Genomic DNA, 26,748 nt, shown 5'->3' on the forward strand with positions numbered 1-26,748 from the left:
TGCTATCACTTGAACCTGTAGTTTTGGCCATTTTAACTTCAAACAGAAATACAGGGATCCTCCGTTCAGCCAAAGAAGTCATGTAACTCATATCCAGAGATAAAATTTAACTGGAAAGAGTCACGTACCTCAAGAAAAAAAAGGTTACATACATCCCAATTATGCTAAGGGCAATTTTAAAAAAAAGAATAGGCACTAATGGTAGCTATTTTTTTTAAAAAAATGCAAACAGAGTCTTTAGGGTCTTATGCTAAAGATTCATTTAAGGATCAATCAGCATAGAAAGCAGTAGAGAAAATCTGAACTCAAATCAAACTATGAACAACTGAAACTAACCTTGAATACTTGTGATCCAGGCTCATTGTAGGTTTTGGCATTCTTTGCCAGGAGATCTATATCCTTGGCCATTGCATGAATGCTTTTATAAGTTCCATTCTATACAACAAAAAGCAGAACTGGTTGAAGTGGCAGCCTTCAAACAGCATGAGAATTAAGTAGTGAAAAGCAAAGGGAATTCATATAGAATAAAGGGAACATTTACAGAAAAACAACATATTTATAAAAAGGACAGAACTATCTAGAAAAAAGTCATCAAAAAAGAAAGTAACAAACATTAGTCCCAAGTCCTTACAGAGCTTACAAATGCTAAGTAAAAGATCAAAAAAAATACATAATACATTTGATTATTTTAATTTTGAAGAGTTTGGACAAACTGTTATTTTATGCTTATTCTCTAGTTCAGTCTATATGCTATCCCTCACTATTATACAAAATGCTAGAATTACAGAAGAGTATTTCAGATTACTGAAGAAGCAAGATGAAGAATGCATCACTACAAAACATCTATTTATAGCACTAGAACAAAAGTAGGTGATGATAATGCATAACCAAGCTTCAACACTTCAATGTTTTACATTAGCAGTACTTGCCAAGGAACTACTTTAAACCATTAAACATCAAGGAACCCAAGATATTCAGGCTCAATGCCAGCACACTACAGTTTACAATGCTTGGTCTTCAACACAGCTACTTCTGTAGCATCAACCCAGGACAGAACATTAAATCAACATAGCATTCAGATTTTTAAATAGCGGGGGAAAAACACATGGCCTTTGCTACCACCATAAATTTTGGCTTCTAACAATTTTAGAATGCTTACTGTTAAATCTATACTCTGACACATTAATATGTTCATACTATACCTGTATCCTTTGGGCAATAGTTTTAAGATCTATGGGCTCCTTTATTATTGCATAATAATCTGGGTATTGCTGGAAAACAAAAATCATCCATATATTACTATAAACAGTCATAAACCTATTGTTCTAATAGCTTAAAGAATTAGCTATTAGATGAATTGCAGATAAGAACAGTGTAAGCTTCATAAACATAGCACTAGGTTTCAATTTCAGCAAGCCAGATCATACAGCAGATACAGGGAATTGTAATTCATCAATAAAGTGACATAAAGGAACAGTTATGTCTAAAAGCCAAATACATGGCGATGGTCTTCACGTTTAACCAGAAAAATAAATTCTCTGTTGTGTCACACACTGAAGCAGAACAGTGATATCATACATATTTGAAAAGATTAAAAACTCTGCATGAAAAAACCTCAGTTACCTAAACTGGCAGAACAGCACAAGTCTCAGTCTGCAATGAAGGGCTGGGAACGAGTCGGTATGAACAAAGAAGGGAAGGAAGCTCCAAACAGTTTGCCACCAACAAGACAGTAAAAAAGAACTGCATCTTGAGTGTGCCCATCATAGTGTATAACATCAGCCTATATAAATGTCCAGACTTCTATCTCAGAACACAACCAATATCATTAAAATACTCACCACTTTAGAAGGAAGTTTCTGAAAGAGTTCACTTATAAGGCGTCCTGATGGGTTTGTGGCAACAGCTACAGCTTCAAGAAGCTGTTCAAGAATTTCCTTCAGGTAACCTGGAGATGACTAATATAAGAAATAAAATCACAGCAAGTTTTAATAGCAGCCATAGTGGAGTGCTTCAAGTTGCACTGAAATATCCAAATTTACTTTTCAAAGACAGAAAAAGTCAGCTATAAAACACAGATGCAACTTTTGAAAACAACATTGTTTATGCATTTAGGTAAAGCACATGAGAAAACTTTAACTTCACATTTACACTGCAGACTGTCAGACATACATTACATATTGTTAGAATAGACATGGTTGTCAACATTAATGAAACCATGCGTCCCAACATCACATAAAACAGACAAGCCCAAACTTCCTATCATTGTATCTGGCTTATGAAACACTACAGAACAGCTGCACTAATTGAATGGGACACATGCTGGAAAATTATGTCATTAGACATGAAGCTTCCTTGCACCAAACCTCAGTGTTGGCATGGTATCAAGCACACATCATATCAGTTTTGACTAAACCAGAACCACGTTTCATCCATATCAGAAAACCTCATAACATTTTTTTTTGCTAGGCAGAAGTGAAACACACAAACAACGCTGTGAAATTATTAATTAATAAACTTGTGTAAGAAATACCTTTTGAGGCATAATTTAACTATGAAAAGATTTAATGCTTTTTCATGTATGGAGGCCAATCTCCCTCTCAGAGTCAGCTGACATACACAGTCATAGCTTCCTCCAACTGCAGCTGTCATGCCCACACTTACTAATTCAGAATGTGCTCCTTGATTGTCATGTCCTTCCTCATCATCGTCTTCCTCCTCAGCATCACCTTTTTGAACAAATTCATTTTTTGTACGCAAATACAACTCCCATAATTTGCAGGCAGCTTTATATTCAGGAGAATCAGGCTGCAAAAACAAATCAAACATTCTGCTCAAAATTCAGATCATTCTTACCTGAAGGAAAATAAAAAATTATTAGTTGAAAGGTAATAAATGCATTAAATAAATAATAGAAAACCTGGGAAATGCCTGGTTCAGTTGCTCTTCAACAGAGATGTTAAGAATCACAATAAGCACTAGAAAGTATAACCCCTATTACTCCAAAGCATCTAAGTCTTTCAGAAAACTCAGCACAAAATTACTTGGGTTGAGGCTTGGACAAGCCTATTAGACGAATGTGGTGAAATCATTCGGTTTTGCTGAAGCGTAACACCACAGATATTTAAAACAGACTAAATATCAGTATGCCAGAAATGTGATTTAAGCCAATGCTGTTGCCATTGTGTGGCACTTTTACTTTCTACAGAAGAAGAATGCCAATAAATGTGCCAATTATCTTTGAAAGCACTGCAATGATTTACTCAGCATCATCTGCGAAAACCCAAAGAACTTGACAACATGGTACCACCTGGGCACACATCTAGATATATTTTTTGGAAGAACTAAAAGCATTTTCTGCTTTTCTGAATGCCACCAGGTTACGCTGGTCGGGTTACTCAGCAAGCAGTCAGTTGGACCATCTCCAAAGTCAAAGATATGTGAAAGGTAATATTAGCAGTTTTAGATCTGCTGTATCACCTCAGTCACAACACCAAATTTCGCTGGTTTATGTATTTAACATAGCCTTCCATTAAACAGGATTAATCTAATTTTTTCCCATTTCCTTATGGCAACTGCAATGAAAACCATTACCATCTAAAATAGAACACATACCTAGTTTGTGGAAATAGACTTGAGGGTGACATCCTTGATGAAATACATGGTCACGTACACCCACAATCTATCATCACTGACCATAATAATCAGTGTGCCTTTTTTTTCATCTTATTAAGTGGCCAATGGAAGAGAAAGATTCAACACTCCTACTGTATGCTTGCAGTTATTTATAAACTCCTCCTTTTGGGAAAAAAAATAGTCTTTTTTTCCTATTTCAAAAGGTTACAGTGTGTTGTAAAATGGGAAGGCTTTGATAAAATAATATTTTTTCTGAGTCTATATCTCTATCTCTATTTTTGCTTTGTATCACGTTTGGAAAACTACATGAAGATTCTCTTCACACTATTTTATAGTTTTCCACAGAAAAATTGCTATAGTAGGACATCTTACAAAGAGGTGGTCAACCTTATGGAAAAACACGAAAATAACTGCCATGTGTGCTGTTCCCTTACCAAGAATAAAGGATAAACTGAAAAGGTTTTTTTGCCAAACAAAGGAAGAATTTGAACCTCTCTCTACCACTTTTACAACTACTTTGAGGCTTTATATGTATTTTCCTCACCTTATAGTAAGCCTTTGCGTTGTTAAAGAGAAGCTGAAAATCAGCAGTTAGCACATTCACATCATCATATTCCTCCATCTTTAGCTTTTGTTGGATTTTCATTAAATCAATTGGCTGGGAAACCACTTCATAATAATCTGGCTGATTTCTGTTGCAATGACAAAAACAGGCATTATATTCCAAGCAGCAAAACCAAAACCACAGCATTAAAAGTTTGTATGTGTCTATGACTAAATAAACCAAAGAAAGTTCCAATACATTTTTGTTACAGCTAAAAGATCTGGACTGTTAGATCTGGTCTATTAGTAGGCTTACTTTATTACATGCTCTGCTATTATCCTCAGTTTTCTGAGTTTAAGAGAAAATTCAGTCTCTTACTTTATCTTTTGCATTTTAAAGGGTCATTTCTATTAATCTTCCCAAGGTATGCCATTACTATTACATTCCACCACTTAGGTGGAATACTTTATAGTCACAGGCATAGATAGATGTTTCAGGCAGGTGTCACAAGAAATATTTTAACTTCTGTGTGTCCTTTTTTGACTGAGAAAGGGCACCATTGTTAGCATGTTCCATTGAATAATTACAGCAAATACTCGGATCAAACACTGGTGTGAAACTATGAGAAATTTAGCTTATTTTTTTCACAGCTACTAATGCTCAAGTATTCCTCAAGATCCACTTACTCTCTGATTAAACCTCAGGTTCAAGGCTTAATCAGAACCATGGTCTTACCTTCGCTTCGGTGCCCTAATGAAAAGCTCACAAAGGAGCCTGCCCTGTTCATCTTTGTAATCTCTGATGGTGTTGTAAAGTTCATGGCATACAGCAATCTAAAATGCAAGAACAATAAAGTAATAAAAAATAAGACCATTTTAAGGAGATAACAAATGAAACCTGCTTACAATGGGAAAGACAAGCTGCCAATTCACAAGGTGCTCTAAAGCAGAAGTGTGAAGAAATTGGTGCATCTCATACATTAGTATGATACCTGACAAGTTTGCCAGGTACTGCAGAATTTTAATTATTTTTTTTTTTTAAACACAGGGAGCTTTCTTTCAATGCTAATTCTAAGTAAAACACCCAAAATGTAAATTAATTCAGTACAATTCTCTCCAAGTTACAGACATCTAAAACAATGACAGGGGTTCTTCTGCCCTGCAATTAATTAAAATTAGACTGCTAACTCAAAAGCATGACAGACATCGTACACTTCAGCAATCACTGCCTGCGCCGTTCCCCACTTATCTTTCTGCATCTGCTATTCAGACACACCTCTCAACTTCTGCATGTTATGATTTCAGCTCCTTCTCCAACATCCTTCCATCTGCTAAAATCATCAGCAAAAAAAAAGCAGCAAAAGGAAAATGGGAAAGAAAAAGATGAAACTGGGGAGACAAGAACAAGCCAAAGCTGAACAAGATCCTAACAAAGCTTAGCCAAGGCAGCAACAGATTCAGAACCCATGCTACATAGGATCATCCATTTTACAATCCAGCATTTTCCAGACAGGGATACAGTATGCCCAAGAAAAAAAGTTCTGCATATTAAGGCGGTACTAACAGGATCTACAGTTGGGAGATTGGAAAGTCTCCTCCTCTTTCTGCTTGGGCCTGGTATATTGGTGGAGTGGTGTCCATCATCAAAGTCTCCTCCGCTGACGCTGCTGGAAGGCGAGGTAGCTCTTCGCCTCTTGGAACCCATGGAATCCAACTTCTTCTATAATGAAGAGATATGTTCTTAAACTCATGGCATTGCATCCAAACTCTCTGGTGAGAGCTAACTATAAAGACAGAAACGTTTAGGATGTCACTCTTGTTGTATACTACAGTTCAGGTACGCCACATATCTAAATACCAGCTTTTTCAAAAAATTGGCAAGAGTAAAGGGAAATCAAAATTCTTTATAATCACTGATGACAGCAAAGTCAGAAAGCCTAGGGCTCACAGTGATGAAGATGAATTTAGCAGCTCTTACTAGGATATGTTCTGAAACTATCTACACTTTGCTATCTCATCCCATGCATGATAACCGAGAACCACTGTTTTAAAGGAAAAAGCTGTGCAAACATGTGTTCAATTCTAGTGGAAAAGCATGTAATTCCATGTCAAATTAAAACAAAAAAAAACCCAAACAAACAACAACAAAAAAAGAAGAAAACAAATTACAAACAAAAATTCAAATAGCTACTGAATACCTCATCTTAGATTCAAGCCCAAAAAAGGTCTGGACCATTGTGTGACCTACCACTCCCACTTTATGTGTAGGATGAATGGCTCAATCAACAGGTAGAAAAAAACACGTCCTTTTTTGGCCATAGTTTTCCATTTGCCAACACAGTGACAAATGAACAACCACCATCCAACAATTATGGTGATTTACAGAACAAGTTGTTGGCTCTTTCCCAGCTTCCAGTGACAGCATCAGAAAAATAGCTTTATTTGTATCTGTCTGAAAGGCTGAAGACAGAATAGATCCATCTATCCCAGCCTATACCCATTTTCCAACCAAACCAAGGAATTTCTTCTAGGAAGCACTCAGTTGATTTATAAGGTATGGCAGCACACCATAACCGCATTAGAGCATTTATGTTAGAGACAGAATTCATTTAAAGCACACAAATGAGATGAATAAGGCAGGAATAATTAACAGGATAAATAAAAGCAAAAGCCTAAGGCAGAGGAATGGAGGGAATGGTGCACATACAATCAATAATTTACCAGATTTACCAGAGTACAACCAGCACCTCGAAAAGCCAGTCTCCTCATAGTGTCTGATGGCCAAGTACAGATACTGGGAGAAGGTAACACTCTAAGAGTAGCAAACCAGCAATGGTGTTAGTACAGCCAAAACTGGAAGACAAGAAAAAGGAAGGAGAGAGAAGAAAACTAGAGTAGATAGATAAAGAATACATTTAATAATTACAGTGACAGAGAAAAAAGCAAGAAACAGAAGGTGACTTTTTTTAGCCTAGCAGAAACTCTACAAAGTATTTTTGTACACAGAATGCTAGACATTTCTGTCATTTTACAGTAAAAACACTTTTCTCTAATGTTCCTGAATGCATATTACAGATTTCACAGCCACTTGCTAGAGAATGATTCATCAAGCAGAGCAGGGAGTAAACATAAGCGGTATCTGACCCGAGAGTAAAAACCAGAAAGCAGTAAAAGTTACAGAATCTGAAGTAGTACAGTGGTTATAACAATAACAAAATAATTTTTAAGGTCAAGAAACATTTAATAGCATCTCTAGTGATGATGCATGTCCATCAAATCTTTAGAGTGGATTTTTATCCTTGTAAGTAAGCAACATTAAACATCCAGCTACACAGGTTCACTAAAGATATACCAGTTTCAATTTCTAAGCAGTCTCCAAGTCTGATTTCTTTTTCAGAAATTCCATGTGAAATGTACAGAACCATTTTATGGCAAAATGATTGCTTCTACTTAGATAATGCAACTACTGTCTTCAATCAACCCCCAGAGAGATTGTTTTCATGGTCGGTATTCTCATAACACACACATACAGAGAAACTCTGTGCTTTATTAGCAGGCAATTCATCTCAGGAACGGACAACCAGCCTGTTGCTTTTGGCACTACCTCCAACTTTTATCTGAGAGCTAACACCAGGCACGTGCTGATGGGGAGACCACTAGAAAACACAAGTTCTTGGTTGTGAAAGGCAGGCAGGAGGGACTACTGCAATCAGTAATTCTGGTCCACCCAGGAACCCAAAAGTACATTCAGTCCAATCTTGTCCTCGAATAAAGATTTGGGGACCTCCCAACCAGCACCTGCCTGCAAACTGCATATAGGCTTCTCCACATCTGTTATCTGAGGCACATACACTGCATCTCTCAGGTATAGGCAGATGCTGCTGTACAGTTGTATGATCAAGACATCTGGCCGTTCTGTACACAGCCTCTAGAAACATTTTTCTCCTCTAATAACCAAGGAAGGTGGAAAACTTGTATCAGTCTGAAGAACATCATGAATACTCAGTGAGAGAACTGCTTACGTAAAACTCCTACCAAATGCCAGGCTCCAAAATGTAAATTTCTCTCTAGAACTCCATGCTCATAAACGCAGATAATCCTACTGTGCACAGAAATGTATTCTGCTTTACTTAAGAACATGTCTCCTAGACTTTCTTCTGTAACGTAACTGCTAGCTCACAAGTCTCTCAACAGTCACACCAAGAATCTCCACCACTACAAAGAGGCCACCTCCTGTGCAACACGAGCTTGAGCATCTTCTTAATAATTGCTCACACTGCCCATAAAAATGTTGCATAGCCATAGACATCTCTATAAGAAATGGTTTGGCCATTACCAATACACACGTATACAAATATATATACAACAGGTGGAAGACTGCCCCTCCTCAAAGCTGTACTAGACTGATCACCACAAGTGTCACCCAGTCTGACCTCATTAAGTGAACAGTTTTTACATGCATGTGGACAACACACTTAAAACAAGCCAATGAAGTTCTAGCACACATTTCCTTTTCTGCCTCCAAGCAGAAAAAAAGCTAAAAACCAACAGATACCACATAAAGTATTTTATCATTATCAGGATCTCCCACGTTTCAACTCACTAAATCATGGCAAATTTAGCAAACGGAACAGGGGAGGGAAGCACAGCCAAAATTTCCCCCGATTATCGATCACACCGAAACCAGCTACAACATAGGGAAAGGGGGACGGCAGCAACCAGACACTACAGAAGGACAAAGTTGGCGAAGAAGCGAGAGACGCAACACATCGGTCGTTTTATCAACACTGGGACATGCACAGAGGCAAGGCACATAACTTGCCCAAACCGTCCCGCAGGGGGGCCCCCGCCCGCACCCTGCCCGGGTGGGCGGGTGCGCCGCGGGGAACCGGCGCTGAGAGCGCGGTGTGTTGCAGAGCTGAGGAAAGCCAGCAAGAGGCTGACCTGCCACAAGCGCTACAAGATCCAGAAGAAGGTGAGTCCCGGCGCGCTGCCCCGGCCCCACGGAGCGGGGGAGGATGGCGGGGCGGGGTGGTCTGTCTCTGACTACAGTTGCATGCTAGCTAGTTTAACGCTAAAAGCATTTGTTACAATTGGTTACAGAAACATGTACTTATACATGTACCCAATAAGGTTGTTGTACTGAATATTAAGGAGCCTGGACTGTAGTGAGAAATTTGCTTTCCAGTCACCACTGGCCGAAGGATGATGAGTGTAGGTTTTTTACATCGTTGTATCTTGCATTATCTCGGGCTGGTACGTTCAAGTGAGGCTTTAACACGAGACACTGTGCAATCGAAACGCTTCAATCTAAAATCAGAAACGTACCATTTTTAACTCTGTATCTGTAAATAGGGGGGGATACATACTTTTTTTTTTTTTTTTGCCTTAGATTGAGAAAATATTTTTGTACTTTTCTTCAGATCAGAGAACACCACCGAAAAGTCAGGAAGGAGGCCAAAAAACGTGGACGCAAAAAGCCCAAGAAAGATCCTGGTGTTCCCAGTGCTGCACCATTTAAGGAAGAGCTTCTACGGGAAGCAGAGCAAAGAAAGAAGAGGGTAAAATACAGTTTGTGGTAAAGTGGATGAGAGAGAGAACTCAAGGGGGCTGAGACCATTCTTTTCTTCAGGGAAGCTTTGTGTGCATGTGTGTGCACCCAGAGGTGCCATCATAGTAGATAGTAAATGGTCCTAGTAGACATGTACTTTGGAGAAATAATATATTTATTTCCAGCATTATACAGTGGGTAACAATTTGCTCTTTTATTTTTAACCTTAATTTCATCACTGTGTGTATAAACATGCTGGAAGAGTCATTTCTAATGTAATCCAGATTGCCTGTGATGCTAAGATACATAGATGTCTCATCAGAATGCTGTAAGTCTAGTCTTGGCATTAAGCGATTATACAGAAAATAAGGATCTGCTGTCTGCAACATAATGGGACAGAGCAGCACCCTTATAATTTGTAATGTGGTTGCTGCATGGCTGTTATCTTGGGGTCTAGCTAATGGATGTATTGCCTCTGGTTTTGAGGCAATTGAAGGCAACAGTATTGATCAGCATAGAATGCAAAAAACATTCCCAGTGTCATTTGGACAGCTGTGACTTCTAACTAAGCTGTCTCAGGAACTTTGGTCAGAAATCAGTAAATGGGGACAAATAACATTCCTTACCACCTTCCAATATGTTTTATCTGGCTTGGGTTTTTGTCTGTAATCAGCTTGAAGAACTAAAACAAAAGCAGAAGCTCAACAGACAGAAAGAACATGAAAAGAGGAGGAAGCTTGAAGCTAAAAAGAATGCAGCCAAAATCAAGGAAAATGTAGAGGAAAAGGTAAGTTTCTGGTATGATTTTGCTTCTTTGAAGCTTATAGAAGCAATAACAGTTATCCTGAAACTACATCTTCTTAAGCAGTATGTTACATGTTACGTTTTCATGCTGTGTATGCACACAATATACCAATTCTCCGTTAAATCATTCCTTTAATTTTTATTTGCATTCAGGAATCCTCTAGCAAATCTAAAGCAAAGACTAACAAACTACTGGATAAAAATTCAAAGAAATCATTCTGCAGGGAGCTCAGGAAGGTGAGGCGCTTCAACTATTTTTACATCATTTGATGAGAGTCAGCAATGAGAATACTTGTCATTTTCCTTTTTTGCATTGCTGTGCAGCTGCTAGAGAGTGTGAGGTTGCTTGTGACAAACCAGCACTGAAGTAAAGGATTTTATTACAAACCAGCACTGAAGTAAGGGATTTTATTACAGAAACTGTGAGGGTTTCAGTCTTGTCTGGTGTGAGCTCCTGAGGCATGCAGCATTTTGAGGCATCAGACTACTTGGGCCAACATCAGTACATACTGAGTGATTAAGTGCTCTTACAGCAATGAAGTACTGGTGTCTAAGGATTTCTTGCCTTTGGAGGAGAAAGATGAAAATTGCTTCGGCTTTCTGGTTTGTAATTCAGAAAGGAGCTCAAACAAGAACAGTCGTATGCAACCTCACCAGTCACTCAGTGAAATTCAGTAGGAACTGTTGTAAGCCACAGCTGTTCCAGAGTTGTCATCTGTCAAATGGTCTATCATGTCTTATTTGAGAGTCTTCTCTCTTTTTTCTAACCTAGGTGATTGAGGCCTCAGATGTGGTTCTAGAGGTTTTAGATGCAAGAGATCCAATGGGTTGCCGGTGTCCTCAACTGGAGCAAGCTGTGACTTGCTCTGGAGGAGACAAAAAGCTACTGTTGGTTCTGAACAAAATTGGTAAGAAGCACAGGTTTTCTTGAAGTGTTACTTGGTCACCGTGGTTCTGTGGTAGATGAGCTATGAAGAAGATTTTAAAGGAATCTGAGATTCTATTGAAGACATAAGATCCAACTCTGAGCTCACTGCCCTACTGAAGGGGTCACATTTCCTCCACCTTTTAGTCTGGTTTGCTAAGAAAACACCACAGGCAGCTTAATGGGCATTCACCTCTTTCTTTTGCAATAACTTCTGAAGGCGTTGGCCAGTCTCAGCCAAATTTGACAGAATTTAAAGATCATACCATTTTTAACATTTTTGTGAACATAGGTGGGTGGGCAGAGGTCATGATGCTGGTCCCCACTGAGGAAAAGGTGAGTTAAGGATCAGCAGATCAATGCAATAGTTGGATTTGAAATTTGTCTTTGGGAAGTACTTTCTTCTGTTGCTGCCTGAAAGAATCCACACCAAAGCTGTTGAAATGAGCTAAAAAGGCTGGAAATTACTGAGTCAGATAAAAGAAAGTACCAAGAGTGACAGGAAGAGCAAAGGGAACTTTGCATTAGAGTAGCCTTTGCAGGGATGATGAGATGATCCCTCAGAGGACATCACTCTGTACCATACAAAGTCTCCCAGGAAGACCTCAGCATTAAAAACTTCATACAGGGTCCAAAAATGTAATTGTGGTATGTTTTGCTTGAGATAGAAAATAAAGACAAACCTGCAACACTTTGGTGCCTTTGAGGAAAGTACCCAGTACTTTACTGGACTTTTCAGCCAAACATTATTTGTCATAAAATGGACAAAATACAGTCTGGTTCCTGATTGCACATTAGATTTCCTCCACACAGTGACATATAAGATTCACAGGAGTGAAAAGACTGTGCTCTTTTTTCCAGATTTAGTTCCAAAGGAGAACTTAGAAAAATGGTTGAATTATTTGAAGAAGGAGTTTCCAACAGTTGCTTTTAAATCAGCAACGCTGATGAAGGACAGGACTATGGTAAGAGCACTGCAGGCTGTATCATGACTAAGTTGTATGTGTTTGCAGTCATACATGTTGAGAAATGGGAGCTCTTGTTCCCTAGAATTCCTTTTCCCCTTGTTTGATTATAATGCTGCATCTGACAGATATGCTTTTGCACTTTGACTAAGCTTTGTGTACAGTGGGGAAATTACTGCTTCTGCAATACATCTTGTTATTTGTGCCCTGGCTGCTGGACTAGAGCGACAGCAAGTCTGTTGTTTGTTTTTTTTTTCTTACTGTAAGACAGTGATGGGAGGAAGATGAGGAATTTTTAATCTTCTGCATAGGATGCTTGCAACAGTTACATCTGAATTGGTTTGTAGGTAAAGTGGTGCAGGCCATACTACAGCATTCATCCTGACTTTGGCCATCAATACAGGTAGCACTTGACATTATTTCATGAAGAGTATAAAAGGGTTACCTCCCTGTATCCTAGTCTCAACTGTTTGAAGATGCTCGTTTGAGTTGTATGTGTATTAATACAAAATGCTTCACGTCTTAACCCTGATAACAGCAGCACAAAATAGACCCTTCTGTGAAATGATGCAGAAACTGCAATGCAGAAAGCAGGTTTTGAAGTCCTTTAAAAAACTGAAGTCTCTTGAGTGAATTTGCAGATTTAAGAATTCTACCATCAGAACATAAATGGTTATTTTATGGTTGCCCAACAAATCTGCAGTACAGCCTGAACTGAAATCACAAGCCCTTTAAGTCAGTTCACATTCCTTTTTCTCTTAGTAGTTGATGGCTACCTTTTTTTACTGTCAATTAACTGATGAGCCCATTTCTTACTAAACTAATTCCTTCTGTTTAGAAGAACATAGTAATATCTAATAGAGGATAGGAGTTGGAAACATTACAGTAGATAAATAATTATAAGCATACATATTTATTTTCCTAAATAGCTCCTGACCATGGGGGTTTTTTGCCCTTGAATCTTTTAGCCGGAACAGGTCTCAAGAAGACGTGCACGTGTTGATTTATCAAGAACCACTGAATGTTTTGGAAGCAAATGCCTTTTGAAACTTCTTCAGGAGCATGGCAAGACTCAAAACAAAGCCATTCAGGTTGGGGTAGTAGGTAAGCGTTTGGAGAGGCAGGAGTAGTTTCCTTCTCTTCCCATAAAGCGTTGGTATCCTGTGTTATAACTTGGGTAAGACAACTAACATGACTTGCTTATGGGCTTTCTAGTCATTGTTCTTGCTTTCATCGAGGACTCACTATTGCAGTGCTTCAGTCGATAGCAGTCTGTGTTGCACTGATACACATGCAGCCTGTGTGCTCTGTGAAAGGCACATTGTGCAAGGCCTTAGCTTAGGGAAACAAGCAGGTTACATACCATGCAGCTTGCATTGCCTTCCTCCTACCTGATGTTTTTATTATCAGTGTGAGAAATGAGGATACAGAATTCATCTTAACTTCTGTAGTGAAGACTTCAGATCCAACTCTGATCTCACGCTGGAGGTGTACTTTACCAAAGACAGCTGGAAGAAACAGTTTTGATTGGTGTTACGTAGGTGAGGTTTCCTATTTAACTCACAAGGATTTATGTGGTTTTCTTCAGGTTTCCCTAATGTGGGAAAGAGCAGCATAATCAACAGTCTTAAAGGAGTTCGTGCTTGCAATGTTGGCCTATCAAGAGGTGTTACCAAGTAAGCCGAGTCTGATAAAAACTGTTCATTTCCCTGTTGTGTGCTGATTACCTCATTTGTGCAGTTTCCATCCATTAGGGGTGAAGTATGCTGCTGTGTGCAGTTTTAAGTGCACATTTCAGTTTACCAGGATGAAAGACATTGATCTGTGTGATGCTGCCTGTCACAAGACAATACAGCATATAAACCTGCTCTTCTTTTACATTGTTTTCTATCCTATGCAAAGCGTAGGAGAAAGCACTGAAACTGACAGTATGAAGTGTGTTCAGTACAGCACTGAGCTTTGTGTCTTGCATTCCTCACCATTACCAGTCCTTTGCTAGTTGATTATCTGCTCACAGTGCATTTCTCTCCGAATAGGTCCATGCAAATTGTGCACATTGATAAACAGACAAAGATGTTAGACAGTCCAAGTATAATTGCAGATCCTTCCAACAGTGCCTTGGCTCTGGCCTTGAGAAGTATCATAGGCACTGAAGAATCAGACTCAGCAGATGTGCTTGAAGGAGTAGAAGCCATTCTAAATCACTGCAGTAAACAGCAGGTGAGCTTCATCTTTTTGTACATCTCTCACTGCATTTGACTTCTCTGTAGGATTCTTGGGCCAATAACAAAAGTTCGTTTCACTTCAACTAATTGTGGTAGCTTTTGCGCTTTCCCCTAACCATACAGAATGGCAAACTTTGGCTAGTGTATCCAAGGGAAAGTGTAATCATTTATCCTTATAAACAGAAGGCAGAAACCGCATGCCACAATCCTGTCAGCCAGAGTCCGTTTTGCAATAACTTTTCTGATTTTTAAAAACTGCTGCTTTTAAGATCTCATCACAGAGTGAAAAATGAAGATAATTCTAACTGCTTCCTATTATTACAGTGAAGACCTCAGATCCAACTCTGATTTCACTCTGGTTTCAAGTAGACTAACCTAAGCCTAATTCCTATTCAGTTCTGTGATAACTTTTTTCACAAACCACTGTGCTGTCTCTATACACCCACTAGTATGGCTGAATGGCAGATGAATTTGTTGATGAAGTAGGCATTTTGCTTGGCAATGTTTACTCCCACATGCAAGAGAAAAATGGCTCTTTGCATACTTGTCTGTCCTCATTGTAACCCAATTTGATTTGCTCTTTTATTCCTAAAACTAAAAAGGGGTATCTTTTTCTGAATGCACCATTTTCTTTTGCACTAGGTAATAATGCACTATAGCATCCCAGATTTCAGGAACACTGAAGAATTTTTGACTTTACTTGGTCGGAAAAGGGGTATGCTGAAAAAGGGAGGTATTCCTGACATAGAGGGTGTAGCTAAATTACTACTTTGTGACTGGACAGGGTATGTATGCTATGAGTTTTGCTTTATGATGCTTACCTTTTTCACATTGTTAATCCAGCACAGCAGAAGTTCCGAGTCCTGTGAAGTACTTAGAAAGGAGAGGCAGCTTTTTATTTTTTTCCCCTCCTTTCTCACATTTTACTTTGGTAAAGAGAGCTGAATTGGCTAATAGATTTAGAGAATGCCATCCATGGATAATTTTCTAAGGTAGTGAAGGATATATGGAAAGAGTCAACACATGTTGCACATTACTCCGTAGCCAGTTTGATGACTTCTGCTATAAATCTGTTAGGGGAATTTGCCTTCCTCTCAAATATTGAGTCCGTGTAGTCCTCTTCTACAGACAGGAACGGATAAGGGAAATTTCCTATGGAAATTTATAGTGGTTCCTATATTCTGAGGGTGGGAATAAATGTAGCTCAGTGTTACTGTTACCCTTGCTCAAGTGATTCAGCTGCTTTTACAGCTCATGATTTTACAGGCAGATGGTTTGTGGTGACAAAGTATGACATTTCATTCTCCTCTCAGGAGTGGGCTATCCTCTTGATACTGTTATTGACAACTTCAGAGTCAAATTTAATAGTGCTGTAGCTATTTAACTGCTATTAAACAGATGATAATAAATGAGTAGTTATGTTGAGGAGTTTGAGAGACTTGTGCTCTGGATTTTTAAATATATTAAGTATGTTATCTTTGATTGTTTTTTAATACCAATACTTTATTTTCCCAGAGCTAAAATAAGCTACCACTCACAACCTCCAGGATCTCAGAGACTGCCACCATATCTTACAGAAGACAAAATAGCTGAAATACAGGAGTGCTTTAATTTAAAAATCCTAGAAGAAGAAAACAACACCACCATTCAAGGTAGGACTGTTACTGTAACTGCTGCTACTAAGAGTGGCAGTAGTAGTTTTAATAGGAGATTTTGAATGGAAATCCTCCTGGGGTTTATATAACAGCTTTGCCAATATGCAGTGAATACGAAACTTTTATGAAAGAAATGGATTCTGATGCAACGGAATAGTGCATCAGCGTGCTGGCTTAACATAAATTACCCCTGCTAGTCCTTAGTTTCTGCTTATCTGACCTAACCCCCCTAAGCAGGAAATAGGGTAAAAGAATGTTGAAGAGCACGTAAACACTGGCTAATTAGGCCAACAAAATATATTTTACTCAGTACAATCTATACTCAAATCCAAGTCTTTCAGCTCCTAGCAGTCTTCTGTAGATTCCTCAGGGAAAGCTATTCTTGGAGAATTGTCCTTTGTTCTACCTGCTTATACATGGGAGTGCCATCTTGGGGGGGGGGGAACGGGACGGGGGATGACTGTCTTTTTATAGCCCTGACCTAAAACAGCTGTCCTCTCAGTGGGTAGGTATTCCAACTGGTGCTGTCTAACAGTGACTTAACAGACACATATTATGTTCTTCCTAGCTTTAAAATACCCCAGTCCAGCAAGCAGCATTGCTTTCCAGTCAGCTGGTATGGCAAATGGGACAATAGAGGAAAATAAAATCATAGAGGAAGCGTCAGGGTGGGAAACCATGGAAACAAGCAAGGAGGAAGAGGAGGATTTCACAGAAAGTGATGATGAGGATGATGTGGAAGAAGAAAAGGATATCAGAGAGGTAAATCAAGGTTTATTAGGCTTCTTCTACCTGTTCAGATCCTGACACCAAGTACCCAGTCAGTGTCCTGCTGTAAAATGAGAATGTGTAGGTACTGTGGAGCTACCAGCAGCAATCAAAAAGCCCTTCTGGAGGTAAGGGTTGGGCTTTTTGCTTAATTAAGGAAACAACATTGTTCTAAGTCACTGTGTTCCTGACCAGCTATACAAGGGCACATCCACACCTTGACTGCTCTGTTAAATTTCATTTGCATGGGAGACTTCATTAGTGATGTCTGAATAAACACATCTGTATGACCTTTCTGACTTGTAGGAAAGCAAAGTTCAGGTCACCAGGAAAGCAAAGCTTGGAAAACAACAAACAAGTCCTACAAATCCAGAAAAGCAGATAGCAGGTCTGTATTAAAAACCATGTCTTGAAGGGGAGTCTCTAGTACTCTAGCACTGGCATTGGTTTCACTAACACATTATTTTCTTATCTCAGAAAGTGAACATTCCAATTCAGTATCATTCAGTTTGGATAAGACAGCAGATGAAGATGATGCCTACGATTTTAATACAGACTATGTGTAACAAATTATGTATGAAGACACCATTTGGAGACTTATTACTGGCTTTTAGAACAGTCATGAAGGCTTGTGTTTCAGCAGAAGTGGGAGGAATGCTACATACCAGAGCTGCTGCAAAGATTCACTACTATTGCAGTGTCAATATATATAATAGTGTATCGTCTCCCTTGCTCGTTCCAGATTTTGTTCAAGTCTAGCAAACCAACCTATTTTAAAAATTCCCTAACAGACTGTTAGTTTGTTCACTATTAGTCTGTTCACTTTGCCTTATAAAACGATGTTTCAAAAGGATAAACCCTTTGTTGTCTTTTTTCTTTGAGAAACAATGGTACATGTTTCATTCTAGTCCTGTACAAACAATTAAGTTTCAAGGTAAGTTTTCACCCTCATGTCATATAATTTAAATCTTTTTCCTAAAGGCTTACAGACACTAGCCCTAGTGTCAGTAAGTTTTCCGTATACTTCTGCAAAACTTACAGAACTTTCATAGCGAAAGGCTGCCTAAGAAAATGCTGCTTATTACAGTTAGGCATAAGGTATTGTATTTAAGCACTGCTTTACATGTTCAGAACCTTCACTGGGAAAGGTAACCGAGATTATGATATTTGTAATCTGTCTTCAGGGGGGAGCAAGCTTGTTCTTGCAGTGCTCTTGAACAAAAGACATACCTCCTGATGACACATGTAGATGGCAACAACTGGTACCTGTAAAGCAAAACATTGCCCTGTGCAATAAGGACACATTATTATCCTCAGCCTGTAGCAGAAGAAAACTACCAAGAGGGTCTGCAGTTGCTCAACAAATTGAGTGTTTAGAATAAATGCCTGACAGCAAGGATCTTTAATAGGAGGGAGGAAGATGCAATTTCTGTATTCTTTTGTGCAATACTTTTATTATCCCTACACATACGTTGAGGCACAGTCCTAAGCAGCTTAAAAAAGGATCAAGTGCAGACACAGACACATGCAGTTTATTTAAGCCTGCTAGAACAGCCTGGTCATCAGAATTAAGTTGGTGTCAACTGATCTAGAACAATCTTTAAAAGTTTGGTAAGTGAATTTACTTCATTACTCTTAACCACTTCAAGGACAAGAATGGTTCTTGTTCATGAAAACCCTGGAGAAGAAACGATAGGCAATAAACTACAGAACAGCATCCGTGACAGAAATGGAACTAATGGCAGTGACTGCAGAGAGTCAAGCCATTGGGAGTCTTTAAATTGTAAAGCGTGTTCATACACATGGAGGAGCCCTTTAATGCTCTGCTTGCCCTGTAAGTCAGACCACACAACACACAGCCCATCACACAAAGCTTTTTGTCTAAACATACTGAGGACTCCGCACAAGCAGTATTGTGGAATTAAAATGACAACTTGAGTTCAAACCTCTATGGAAAGGAATACTTGGCACAATCGCTGCTGGGATATATCAGCTAATAATAACCACTACTCAAATACTGCAAGCTAAAAAAGAGAAAAGGTAATGGGCAGCCAACTGCAAAAGGCCAGAGGAATCTCACTTCATGAGTTTAAAGGGCCAGACTGGGAACAACACAGTGGGAAAAAACTTCTATAGCAGAGTCATGCTCACTTCAGAGAATTATGAGGAACTTAGCAATAAAAAAAATTAATCTGTAGTAGAGCCTGATCCCCAAATGAAACATTTTGCACAATTTTAGAATAAGATTGCTTTTGTAAAGATGAGATCAATTGACTTTAGTTTCAATCACATGCTACTGTATTTAAGTATAACGGAAACGCACTTCATGCAATTAGATTGCCATTTACCTGAAGTTTGAGTCAACATGTTAAAATTAGCTTTTATTTTTGAACAGTTTTCTCCGCCGCTTTACAAAAAATGTTTTAGTGTTCACTGGCAGTTAAAACCCACTTTGCATAGTGAAATAATACTTGAAAAATTCATCTTTCAAAAACCAAGATTCAATCTTTCAGAATTCTGCAAGAAAGGCAAAAATAGTTGGGAGGAGATTTCATGCAAGAAAGGATTGTTGAGGAAACATTTCACAGGATAAGAAAACAAAAAAAACCCAACACAGAACAAAACCCAAGCAGCTCTTGATTACAGTACGTTGCTGTGCAAGTTTTGCATGGTGCAAGCACCAGCTGAAGTTGTATCTCGTTCTTAGAAACTGTTTCTGTAGCTGACAAAATGATCCTTCTCTAGAAGACTTGTAGTAAAGAGCAGAAGAATGCACAACAGACAAATGAACTAACAAAAGTGCTAGTTTTGTGGAGATCCTCCCTTGCTTTCTATAGTGCTGCTGGAGTAGTATCTTGTCACACAGGTGAAATGAGTCTCCTTTGGACCTGTGCATTTCAGAACTGCACCTAGTAAGTGCATCACTGTGTGCTCCAGAAGGCAATGACTGCTCTGTCATACAAGCTGGCTAAAAAAAAGTTCTGCTTGGCTCCAGAAGTTTCCTGAGAAAATGCCATCAGTTGTTAAAAATTGACTCTTACTTTGCTTCATAGGCTTCTGAATGTCTGCGGATCAGGCTGAACTTGCCTGTAGGGTCAGGGACATACCACTTCTCCCAGACTTCAGCATATGAAGCTGTTCTTCCCCATGGTTTGAAATGTCCATTCCAATGGAGCAGCTTGGCCGCCTTCACAAACTGAGGAGAGTACCTTTTTCCAGCACTGGACCCTTTTATTGAAAAAGAAATGGTAATGCCTGAAATAAAGGCAGCAGAAACACCAACATGCAATATTTTAACTTCAAAACAAAGGCTTTTAACAAAGGAGATCTTGCCATTTATGGAGAAAAGTGATAGGGGAGGCAGAAATTAGGGCGAAGTGAAAAACATAATCAGGTGCAACTGAATGCCACTTTGATCTGTCTCAGTATCTATTTTAATGTACTGCCTTAACTTCCAAGTTCTTTAAACTCCCCTTAATACCCAGATGTATTCAGCAACCTGTATTCACTGGAAACAAAACTAAGAAAGCCTTCCCAGCGTTGGAGTTTCACTGGTAGCAGAACAGATAGGAACATCTGTTCCTATCAACAGTCTTGGAAGAAACACCTAGGATCAACTTCAGATACAGTATGTATGTGGAAAAAGGAAAATGAGAAGTAATTTGAGAGTAAGTCAATTCAGGAACTATCCCCCTAGCAGTTCAAAAAAGAACATAAAGGATCAGGCCCACAAGCCTCAAGATGGTATTGCAAAGCAGCAGTTCTTCAAGAACAAGGTATAAAATAAGGGAAGAAAAGATCCATTTGCTGCATCATCAACTAGTTGTCCAGCTACAGACCTAGAAAAACACACTGAGGGAGCAGTGTCATAAGTGTTTCATACATACCGAGATGCCGGACATTCCACATGGGATCAATACTGGAATGTTGCTTGTAAAATACAATTAGCAGTGGAGGTGTTGTGATGCTGCCAGACAGAGTCCTACTGTAAAGTTCCTCTCTGGAAGAGAAGATGAAAAGAAGTTGGGAAATGCTTGCATGGCCCTAGATCAGTTGATTTTTTCACTTGCAGCTGCATGACAGGAATCCACAGAGACATCACAGCCTTCCATTTAACGGTTAGATGCCATCACCATAACCCAATCCCTGACCCGCTGTCACCCCCAGCTTGGGGGTACTTACGCTACATTAAGCGCCATCCACTTCTCCAATTGCTTAGTGATGTTCTGTAATTTCCATTCTGTTAAATTGGCAACAAAAACTCCTGGATTGAAAGAGCAGGTGTTGGCTTTCATGGCAAGCTTTCGGATGGTTTCTTTTTTGTAATCTAGAAACCCAATATAATTATACTGGGAAAAAAAAAAGAGTAGAAACTAGCTTAAAATATGGTCAAATTACTATGTAAAGAAAATTTTTGCACAGCTCCCAACAGACAAGCATAACTTGAAGTTGTTAAAGCAAATACCCTTCCTTTAAAACGAGAGAAAGAAAGCTTGAGAGGTCTAACATTTTAAATACATTATATAAACTACATATTTTAAGGAATGCTGCATGGTCTTAAAAATACCGTATTATTATTATTGTGGTACCACTCCCAGAAAAACACTTTTTAGACACTCATAAATCAAAAACTCTCCCTCTGATGTTTCAAGACCTCCTGCTGTTCCACACTAGGAATTGCTCTCATTGTAAAGCACAGCAAAAATTCAAAGTGGTTTTACTGTGACTAAACAGGAACTGTAGATGTCATTTGTAACACAAACATTGGGGTAAATTGATTTGGGTAAGGACAGTCACACATTTAGGTTCACTGCATTTGAAAGACAAGCTGCAAGAACTTTTAAACTGAGTGCCTGTTTTCAAAGCCTGGGATCTATTGTATTGTTACCACTGAATCAGGATAAAACTAACCTGATTGCCCGCTACACGGACAGCAACTTTATTAGTGGTTGAGTCACAATCATCTGAAAATGCTGCTGCATGTCCAGGTTTCAATGGAGTGTTGTAAAGTTCAAGAATATCATCTAGAAAATGGAAGTAAGCACAGAAAAATGAAAAGCAATCCTGATTAAGCCAAGTGACTTTTTGTTCAGTCCATTGCTACAGCAGATAAAACCACTCAGTTTAATCCAACTCATTCATATTTACAAAGGTTTTACATCTTTTCTTGAAGTAGAAGTGATTGGTTACTTTAAGAGATGGCATACTGACCTCAGCATAAGGCCAGTGGCAAAAGGCTAAGTCTGTCTCATCATACCTTGCACTATAATATCATCATCCACATAGATGGCCTTCTCTGCATGAGGTACCAAATTGGGCAAGTAGAATCTTGCAAAGGTTAACTGTGAAAACAAGAAAGCAAGAGAAGTGAAGAATTAAATGAAAAACTGTCCAAATAAATGTGACATTGACTGATGCTTCTGGCACTTATCTATGGCACTAATGTCTAAAACAACTTCTATTAAGGAAGTAAAATAGACAGCAATATCCTAGAAGTTTATTTTAAATGAAGAGGTTTCTTAGTTTCCTATGAATTTACACATTGATAAGCTAACTTTAGAACTGGTCTGTATCAGAATTTCTTCTCCACATATATCTGTAGTATCTCTGAGGTGTTGGCATGCTTGACATGCAAGCTGCTGTGTTTCGCTGTAGCTAGCAGCAAAAAAATTATACTGGGCATGCATATGTAGATACTCAAAATTCATCTCTCACTATCTGGAAATTTATACTTACTGAAATTTAGGAAATTGATATAAAAGATTGCTTCTATGCTAAGAGATCTGGTTTTGATCTCTATTGTGTTCAAAAGCCAAGATCAAAATATATTGTTACTAACTACTAATTGCAAAAAGTAACCAACATCATCCTCACTGGTTTTAAGGTGTCTGCCTTTTGAGGATCCACTTGTACTTTGCCTTCTAAGACACGAGGGTCAAAATCCAAAATTCGGTATCTCAAATTTTTCAGAGCAGTGTTACTTAGCCACAGCCTGTTAAGAGGAGAAAGGCAAAGATCTTGTTAAATGAGACAAAAATCAAATGAAAAGCAAGACATATTATTAACAGCAACACAGAAAGGGATGAGGTTGCTCCTTATTTTATTAGAAATATATGGTCCTGCTATCACAGGTCCTTCATAAAAAATGTCAGTGTGAATGAAGGTGGGTAAAAAGAAAAAGAACCAAAGAACAACCTAGAAAAATGGAGAAACTTCACTGCCAGCATTTGAATTTCTTAGATGAAACGTAGGAAGTAACTTTTACAATCCTTTCACCAACGAACTCCAGCCCCACTGGCTGGATAGAACTCCACTGGAAGAGAGAGCTGTTTTCCATCCCTGAAACACTACCAGAAGGAATGACTGTAGGACTCCCCACAGCAGCCTTGTCAAAAAGCTGCAATAAGCAGCAGCAGATACAACTGCAATTTAGAGTGCAGTTCCAGGGAAAGTCAGCTCTTCCTCTTCCCAGAGATACTTAAGGTTTACAGTATTGCAGGAATCTAATGAAATAATTACCTCAAGTGATCCACAGTGTCATTCAGAGTAACAATATGGAAAACCACGTTGGATCGGGTGTGACGGTAAATACTGTTCATGGCTGCAATTGCACCCCCAAGCCTCTCATCTGACGCTGCAATGACCACAGAAATCTCCTTATCATTCCTTTCATCTGCCAGCCTCTGAGGAACTGCAGGTATGAAATCTATAGGCTGAAGTCCTAACGGGTTTGAATCTGTCAAGTACAAAGGACATCACATATTTATTTTATGCAACAGTAACACAGACATTATCACCACACTAAAATTCCCAACACTTTCAATTATTTCTACTATGCAAGTACTTAGATGTCTCAGCTGTGTGGATTACAGTGTGCCAGTATCAAACACTTACGATATACCTGCTCTTGAGAATCCGAGGTGTTGATAGGAAAACTTCACACTTACAAATAGACTACATACATTTAACTGTACATATTCACACACAGCACAAAGTGCTAAAATGAGGCTTAAACCACAGTAGGCTGCACTTAACTTTGGTCTCCTCTGCCATGTCTACAACCTCACTGACTTCCCCCTACCACTGACCCTACCCACTTTCTAGCCTTCTCCACATCACCCTTCCCTCTTTTTCTTATACTTTCTTTTCCTCTTAGGTAGGAACCAATGAAGAAATCAGAAATTATAAATTAAAGTCACTGTTGTGAATTTTTTCCTACCAAAGACCAATGCATTAAGTACAGCCCATGTTTATTCCAGGGATCATAGATCACACTACGTTATCTAAGCTGAAACCACAATTCATACTCATAGCGTGCAGATAGGAAAATGGGAGATCAGTGTTGAAATTTATTACTCGACCACATTACCTGTCAAGGCTGGCAAATTGCCCACTACTTATACTTTTTTTTTTAATACCACTGGCATCTTTCAGAGGATTTAGACTACACACTAAAAAAATTTAGGTAATTTGAGGAACATAGCAAACAGGGACTTGGCAGTTTGTGGGCAGTAGTCTGCTGTTCATAAAGCTGGGCTTCTGCTTCTGTTTGCCATTTCCTGATGACAGCTTTGACTTCAACCAATTCCTCGTTAAGGCCTGTCAGGCTCCTATTCAACTGCTGTTAGGAAGCCCCTGTAGAACTGCTACCCAGAAGCAGCAGCTCCCAGGAGTGGCAAACTGGGACTTGGCAGTTAATAGGGACATGGAGAAGCTCTGTGGGAAGCTCTGAAGCTCTGCTAAGTAAACTGAACCATATCTTAATGACTTTTAAAGCCAGAAGGAACCCTTACTGCTATCTCGCCTGGCTTCCTGACCGAGAAGTCATAGGACAGCAAGAACAGACAAGCCCACCAAGCTGAAATTTCTTGGGTATGAGAACAGGAAAAGATCTATCCATAAAAGAGTACAAAAAATGTATCTTGTTATGCAAACCGCTGATCACTATCATACACATTATTTCAGCAACATGGTGGTTTCTGTCTGGCCAGAGCATGGGCTTTCCCAGCAAACACAAAAAAAATTAATTTAAAAATAAATAAAAGCCAACATACCTGATAATTCCCGTTTCAAGAAGTCACTGAGGCCTAGGAAGTTATGATGAAGAACTAGCAAAAATATGACAACAGCCACTATAAGGATAGAAATGTTCACTGAAAATTCAGAAGAAAAAATTTTATCAATATAACCAGAGAATGATTGGGAAACTCAGAAAAGTACAAGAGATTTTTAAAAAATGAGACACACACATACCTTTCCTTAATGTCATTTTTTTCTTATTTTATTTTATTTATTAGCATAAAGTTCCTGCAAACCTGCAAGAGAAAAAATACAGCAGTCACTTCCTACTTCCAGTGCATACCTACACAAGGCATAGCACACTATCACCAGAAATGTCAGAAGTTTCCAAATGCAGTGAATGTTTCCTTCTCTTAAAAAGATAACACTGTATGTCACATTTTAATAATGGAGTATAGTATCTCATTAAGTACATAGCTACAATGATGTGTCTACGGAAGAACTCATAGATAAAAAGGGAGACATACAGATCTTGCCACTTCACTGACAGGAAAAAAAAAACCAAACAAACAAAAAAACCCCAAAAAACAAAAACAACCCAAACTCCTTCTGCCAGTCAAAAGTGATCTGAAAAGAATCTGGAAAATTATGTATGGTTTCTTTACTGTTGAACCAATTTATTTAACTATCTCAAAGGGAAGCATCCCAGCAATAAAGCAAATGATTATACATTTCTTTCCATACTTCACTAACTGTAAGATTTGGCAGGACACGGTGTTTATAAGATTTTAACAAGTAGCATTACACACTTTCAAAACCATTAAATTCTCTGTGTAAAATAGAACAGAACATTACCTGAAGTGTCATCACACCAAAAAAAAAAATAAAAATCACAAAAGTGTGAAAGAAGGTTTATCAATGTGATAGAAGGGGCTAAAACCACAATGCAATGCTTCAGTTTCAGTATGCAATTCAAACACATTTATTCATTATTTAGGAGTAAATGTGACTGTGAAATCAGAACAAGGACTACGCATCCTGGAGCGTGAAGTAGCTCTTAAGTAACACACATAAAGCACTCACACCGTACTAACATGCAAAATTCGAGAAACAGTGACAATTTTATATTAAAAAACTTGCAAAATCTTCAAGTTAAAATACCGCAAACTGTTGTGACTATTGTGTGTGTCAGACATAACCATCTTCTTTCTGCTGTTGCATTTCTCCCGTTTATCGAGCACAACAAATGAATGCCGTACGCCATGTCTACAGCGCTCCTGAAATGGGTCAGGACACGTAGCCTTAGTTTACAGGAACACAACGCAACGTCTCTCTTTAAAATGAAGTATGTGGCAACGCTCCTGAGCCCCTGCGGCCGCGATGCCGAGGGTGCACGCACACACAACCCCGGCCCTTCAGCGACACTGCAGCACCTGCGCTCGCAGCCTTTGCAGAGCGACTCCTCCAGAAATTACTGTCAGCGCAAACACAACCCCACGCTGAAGTGCTCAAACACCTGCTCGTCGCTACTCTGCCCCAGTTTCAGTTACTCCGGTGGCGCGCTTTACACACGCGGAGCTGAGCAGACGACGGTTGCCCCCGGTTTCACCGCCCCCCCCAGCACCGCCGCCCAGCAGCACAAACCGCACTCCCTCGG

General features: G+C 39.0%; 3 protein-coding genes and 3 non-coding genes across 19 annotated transcripts in view; 4 read left to right on the forward strand and 2 right to left on the reverse strand.

Annotated features, from left to right (window-relative positions):
• Positions 1-7,027, reverse strand: part of PBRM1 (polybromo 1) — a 59,869-nt gene extending 52,842 nt beyond the window's left edge. For 3 of the 12 annotated variants that reach the window (XM_026857299.1, XM_026857291.1, XM_026857297.1), the window contains exons 1-8: positions 6,901-6,948; positions 5,744-5,899; positions 4,916-5,013; positions 4,181-4,328; positions 2,665-2,808; positions 1,842-1,958; positions 1,203-1,271; positions 337-435 (exon numbers count right to left, since the gene is read on the reverse strand). In XM_026857299.1, coding sequence (XP_026713100.1) covers positions 337-435; positions 1,203-1,271; positions 1,842-1,958; positions 2,665-2,808; positions 4,181-4,328; positions 4,916-5,013; positions 5,744-5,899; positions 6,901-6,948 — 879 coding nt within the window. Of the gene's footprint in view, positions 1-336; positions 436-1,202; positions 1,272-1,841; positions 1,959-2,664; positions 2,809-4,180; positions 4,329-4,915; positions 5,014-5,743; positions 5,900-6,900 lie in introns of all 12 variants that reach the window. The other 9 variants (XM_026857302.1, XM_026857293.1, XM_026857295.1 and 6 more) reach the window with 6 other exon arrangements.
• A 1,761-nt stretch (positions 7,028-8,788) lies between these two features.
• Positions 8,789-17,843, forward strand: GNL3 (G protein nucleolar 3). Its single transcript, XM_026857598.1, has 14 exons — positions 8,789-9,154; positions 9,603-9,740; positions 10,404-10,517; positions 10,688-10,771; positions 11,307-11,442; positions 12,321-12,424; positions 13,393-13,528; positions 14,013-14,100; positions 14,461-14,644; positions 15,292-15,434; positions 16,165-16,301; positions 16,873-17,066; positions 17,379-17,460; positions 17,550-17,843. The coding sequence occupies exons 1-14, from the start codon at positions 8,789-8,791 to the stop codon at positions 17,636-17,638; spliced, it is 1,995 nt and encodes a 664-aa protein (XP_026713399.1). The 3' UTR covers positions 17,639-17,843.
• LOC113485045 lies at positions 11,500-11,572 on the forward strand. The gene has a single exon (XR_003399340.1). It is a non-coding gene; the product is annotated as a small nucleolar RNA SNORD19 (small nucleolar RNA).
• LOC113485046 lies at positions 13,838-13,912 on the forward strand. The gene has a single exon (XR_003399341.1). It is a non-coding gene; the product is annotated as a small nucleolar RNA SNORD19 (small nucleolar RNA).
• LOC113485047 lies at positions 14,934-15,010 on the forward strand. Its single transcript, XR_003399342.1, has one exon. It is a non-coding gene; the product is annotated as a small nucleolar RNA SNORD19 (small nucleolar RNA).
• Positions 17,844-18,482: 639 nt separating the features above from the next.
• The window catches only part of GLT8D1 (glycosyltransferase 8 domain containing 1), an 8,682-nt gene continuing 416 nt past the window's right edge, over positions 18,483-26,748 (reverse strand). Inside the window, exons 1-10 of one of the 3 annotated variants that reach the window (XM_026857871.1) lie at positions 26,253-26,742; positions 25,326-25,387; positions 25,127-25,225; positions 23,592-23,808; positions 22,947-23,064; positions 22,330-22,414; positions 21,984-22,096; positions 21,255-21,421; positions 20,960-21,072; positions 18,485-20,300 (exon numbers count right to left, since the gene is read on the reverse strand). In XM_026857871.1, the coding sequence (XP_026713672.1) occupies positions 20,110-20,300; positions 20,960-21,072; positions 21,255-21,421; positions 21,984-22,096; positions 22,330-22,414; positions 22,947-23,064; positions 23,592-23,808; positions 25,127-25,225; positions 25,326-25,341 (1,119 nt within the window). In that variant the 5' untranslated portion in view covers positions 25,342-25,387; positions 26,253-26,742 and the 3' untranslated portion in view covers positions 18,485-20,109. Of the gene's footprint in view, positions 20,301-20,959; positions 21,073-21,254; positions 21,422-21,983; positions 22,097-22,329; positions 22,415-22,946; positions 23,065-23,591; positions 23,809-25,126; positions 25,226-25,325; positions 25,855-26,252; positions 26,743-26,748 lie in introns of those variants that run through there. The other 2 variants (XM_026857872.1, XM_026857873.1) reach the window with 2 other exon arrangements.

Source organism: Athene cunicularia, assembly GCF_003259725.1.
Source record: "Athene cunicularia isolate RWA chromosome 12 unlocalized genomic scaffold, athCun1 chr12_part1, whole genome shotgun sequence".
In the NCBI taxonomy this organism is placed as follows: domain Eukaryota; kingdom Metazoa; phylum Chordata; class Aves; order Strigiformes; family Strigidae; genus Athene; species Athene cunicularia.

Excerpts from the sequence above, each read along its gene's own strand:
- GNL3 (XM_026857598.1), top strand. The coding sequence starts at position 8,789 with ATGGCAAATTTAGCAAACGGAACAGGGGAGGGAAGCACAGCCAAAATT. Across the intron at positions 15,435-16,164 it reads CTACTTTGTGACTGGACAGG|AGCTAAAATAAGCTACCACT; the intron begins GTATGTATGCTA and ends TTATTTTCCCAG. Across the intron at positions 17,067-17,378 it reads AAGAAAAGGATATCAGAGAG|GAAAGCAAAGTTCAGGTCAC; the intron begins GTAAATCAAGGT and ends TCTGACTTGTAG.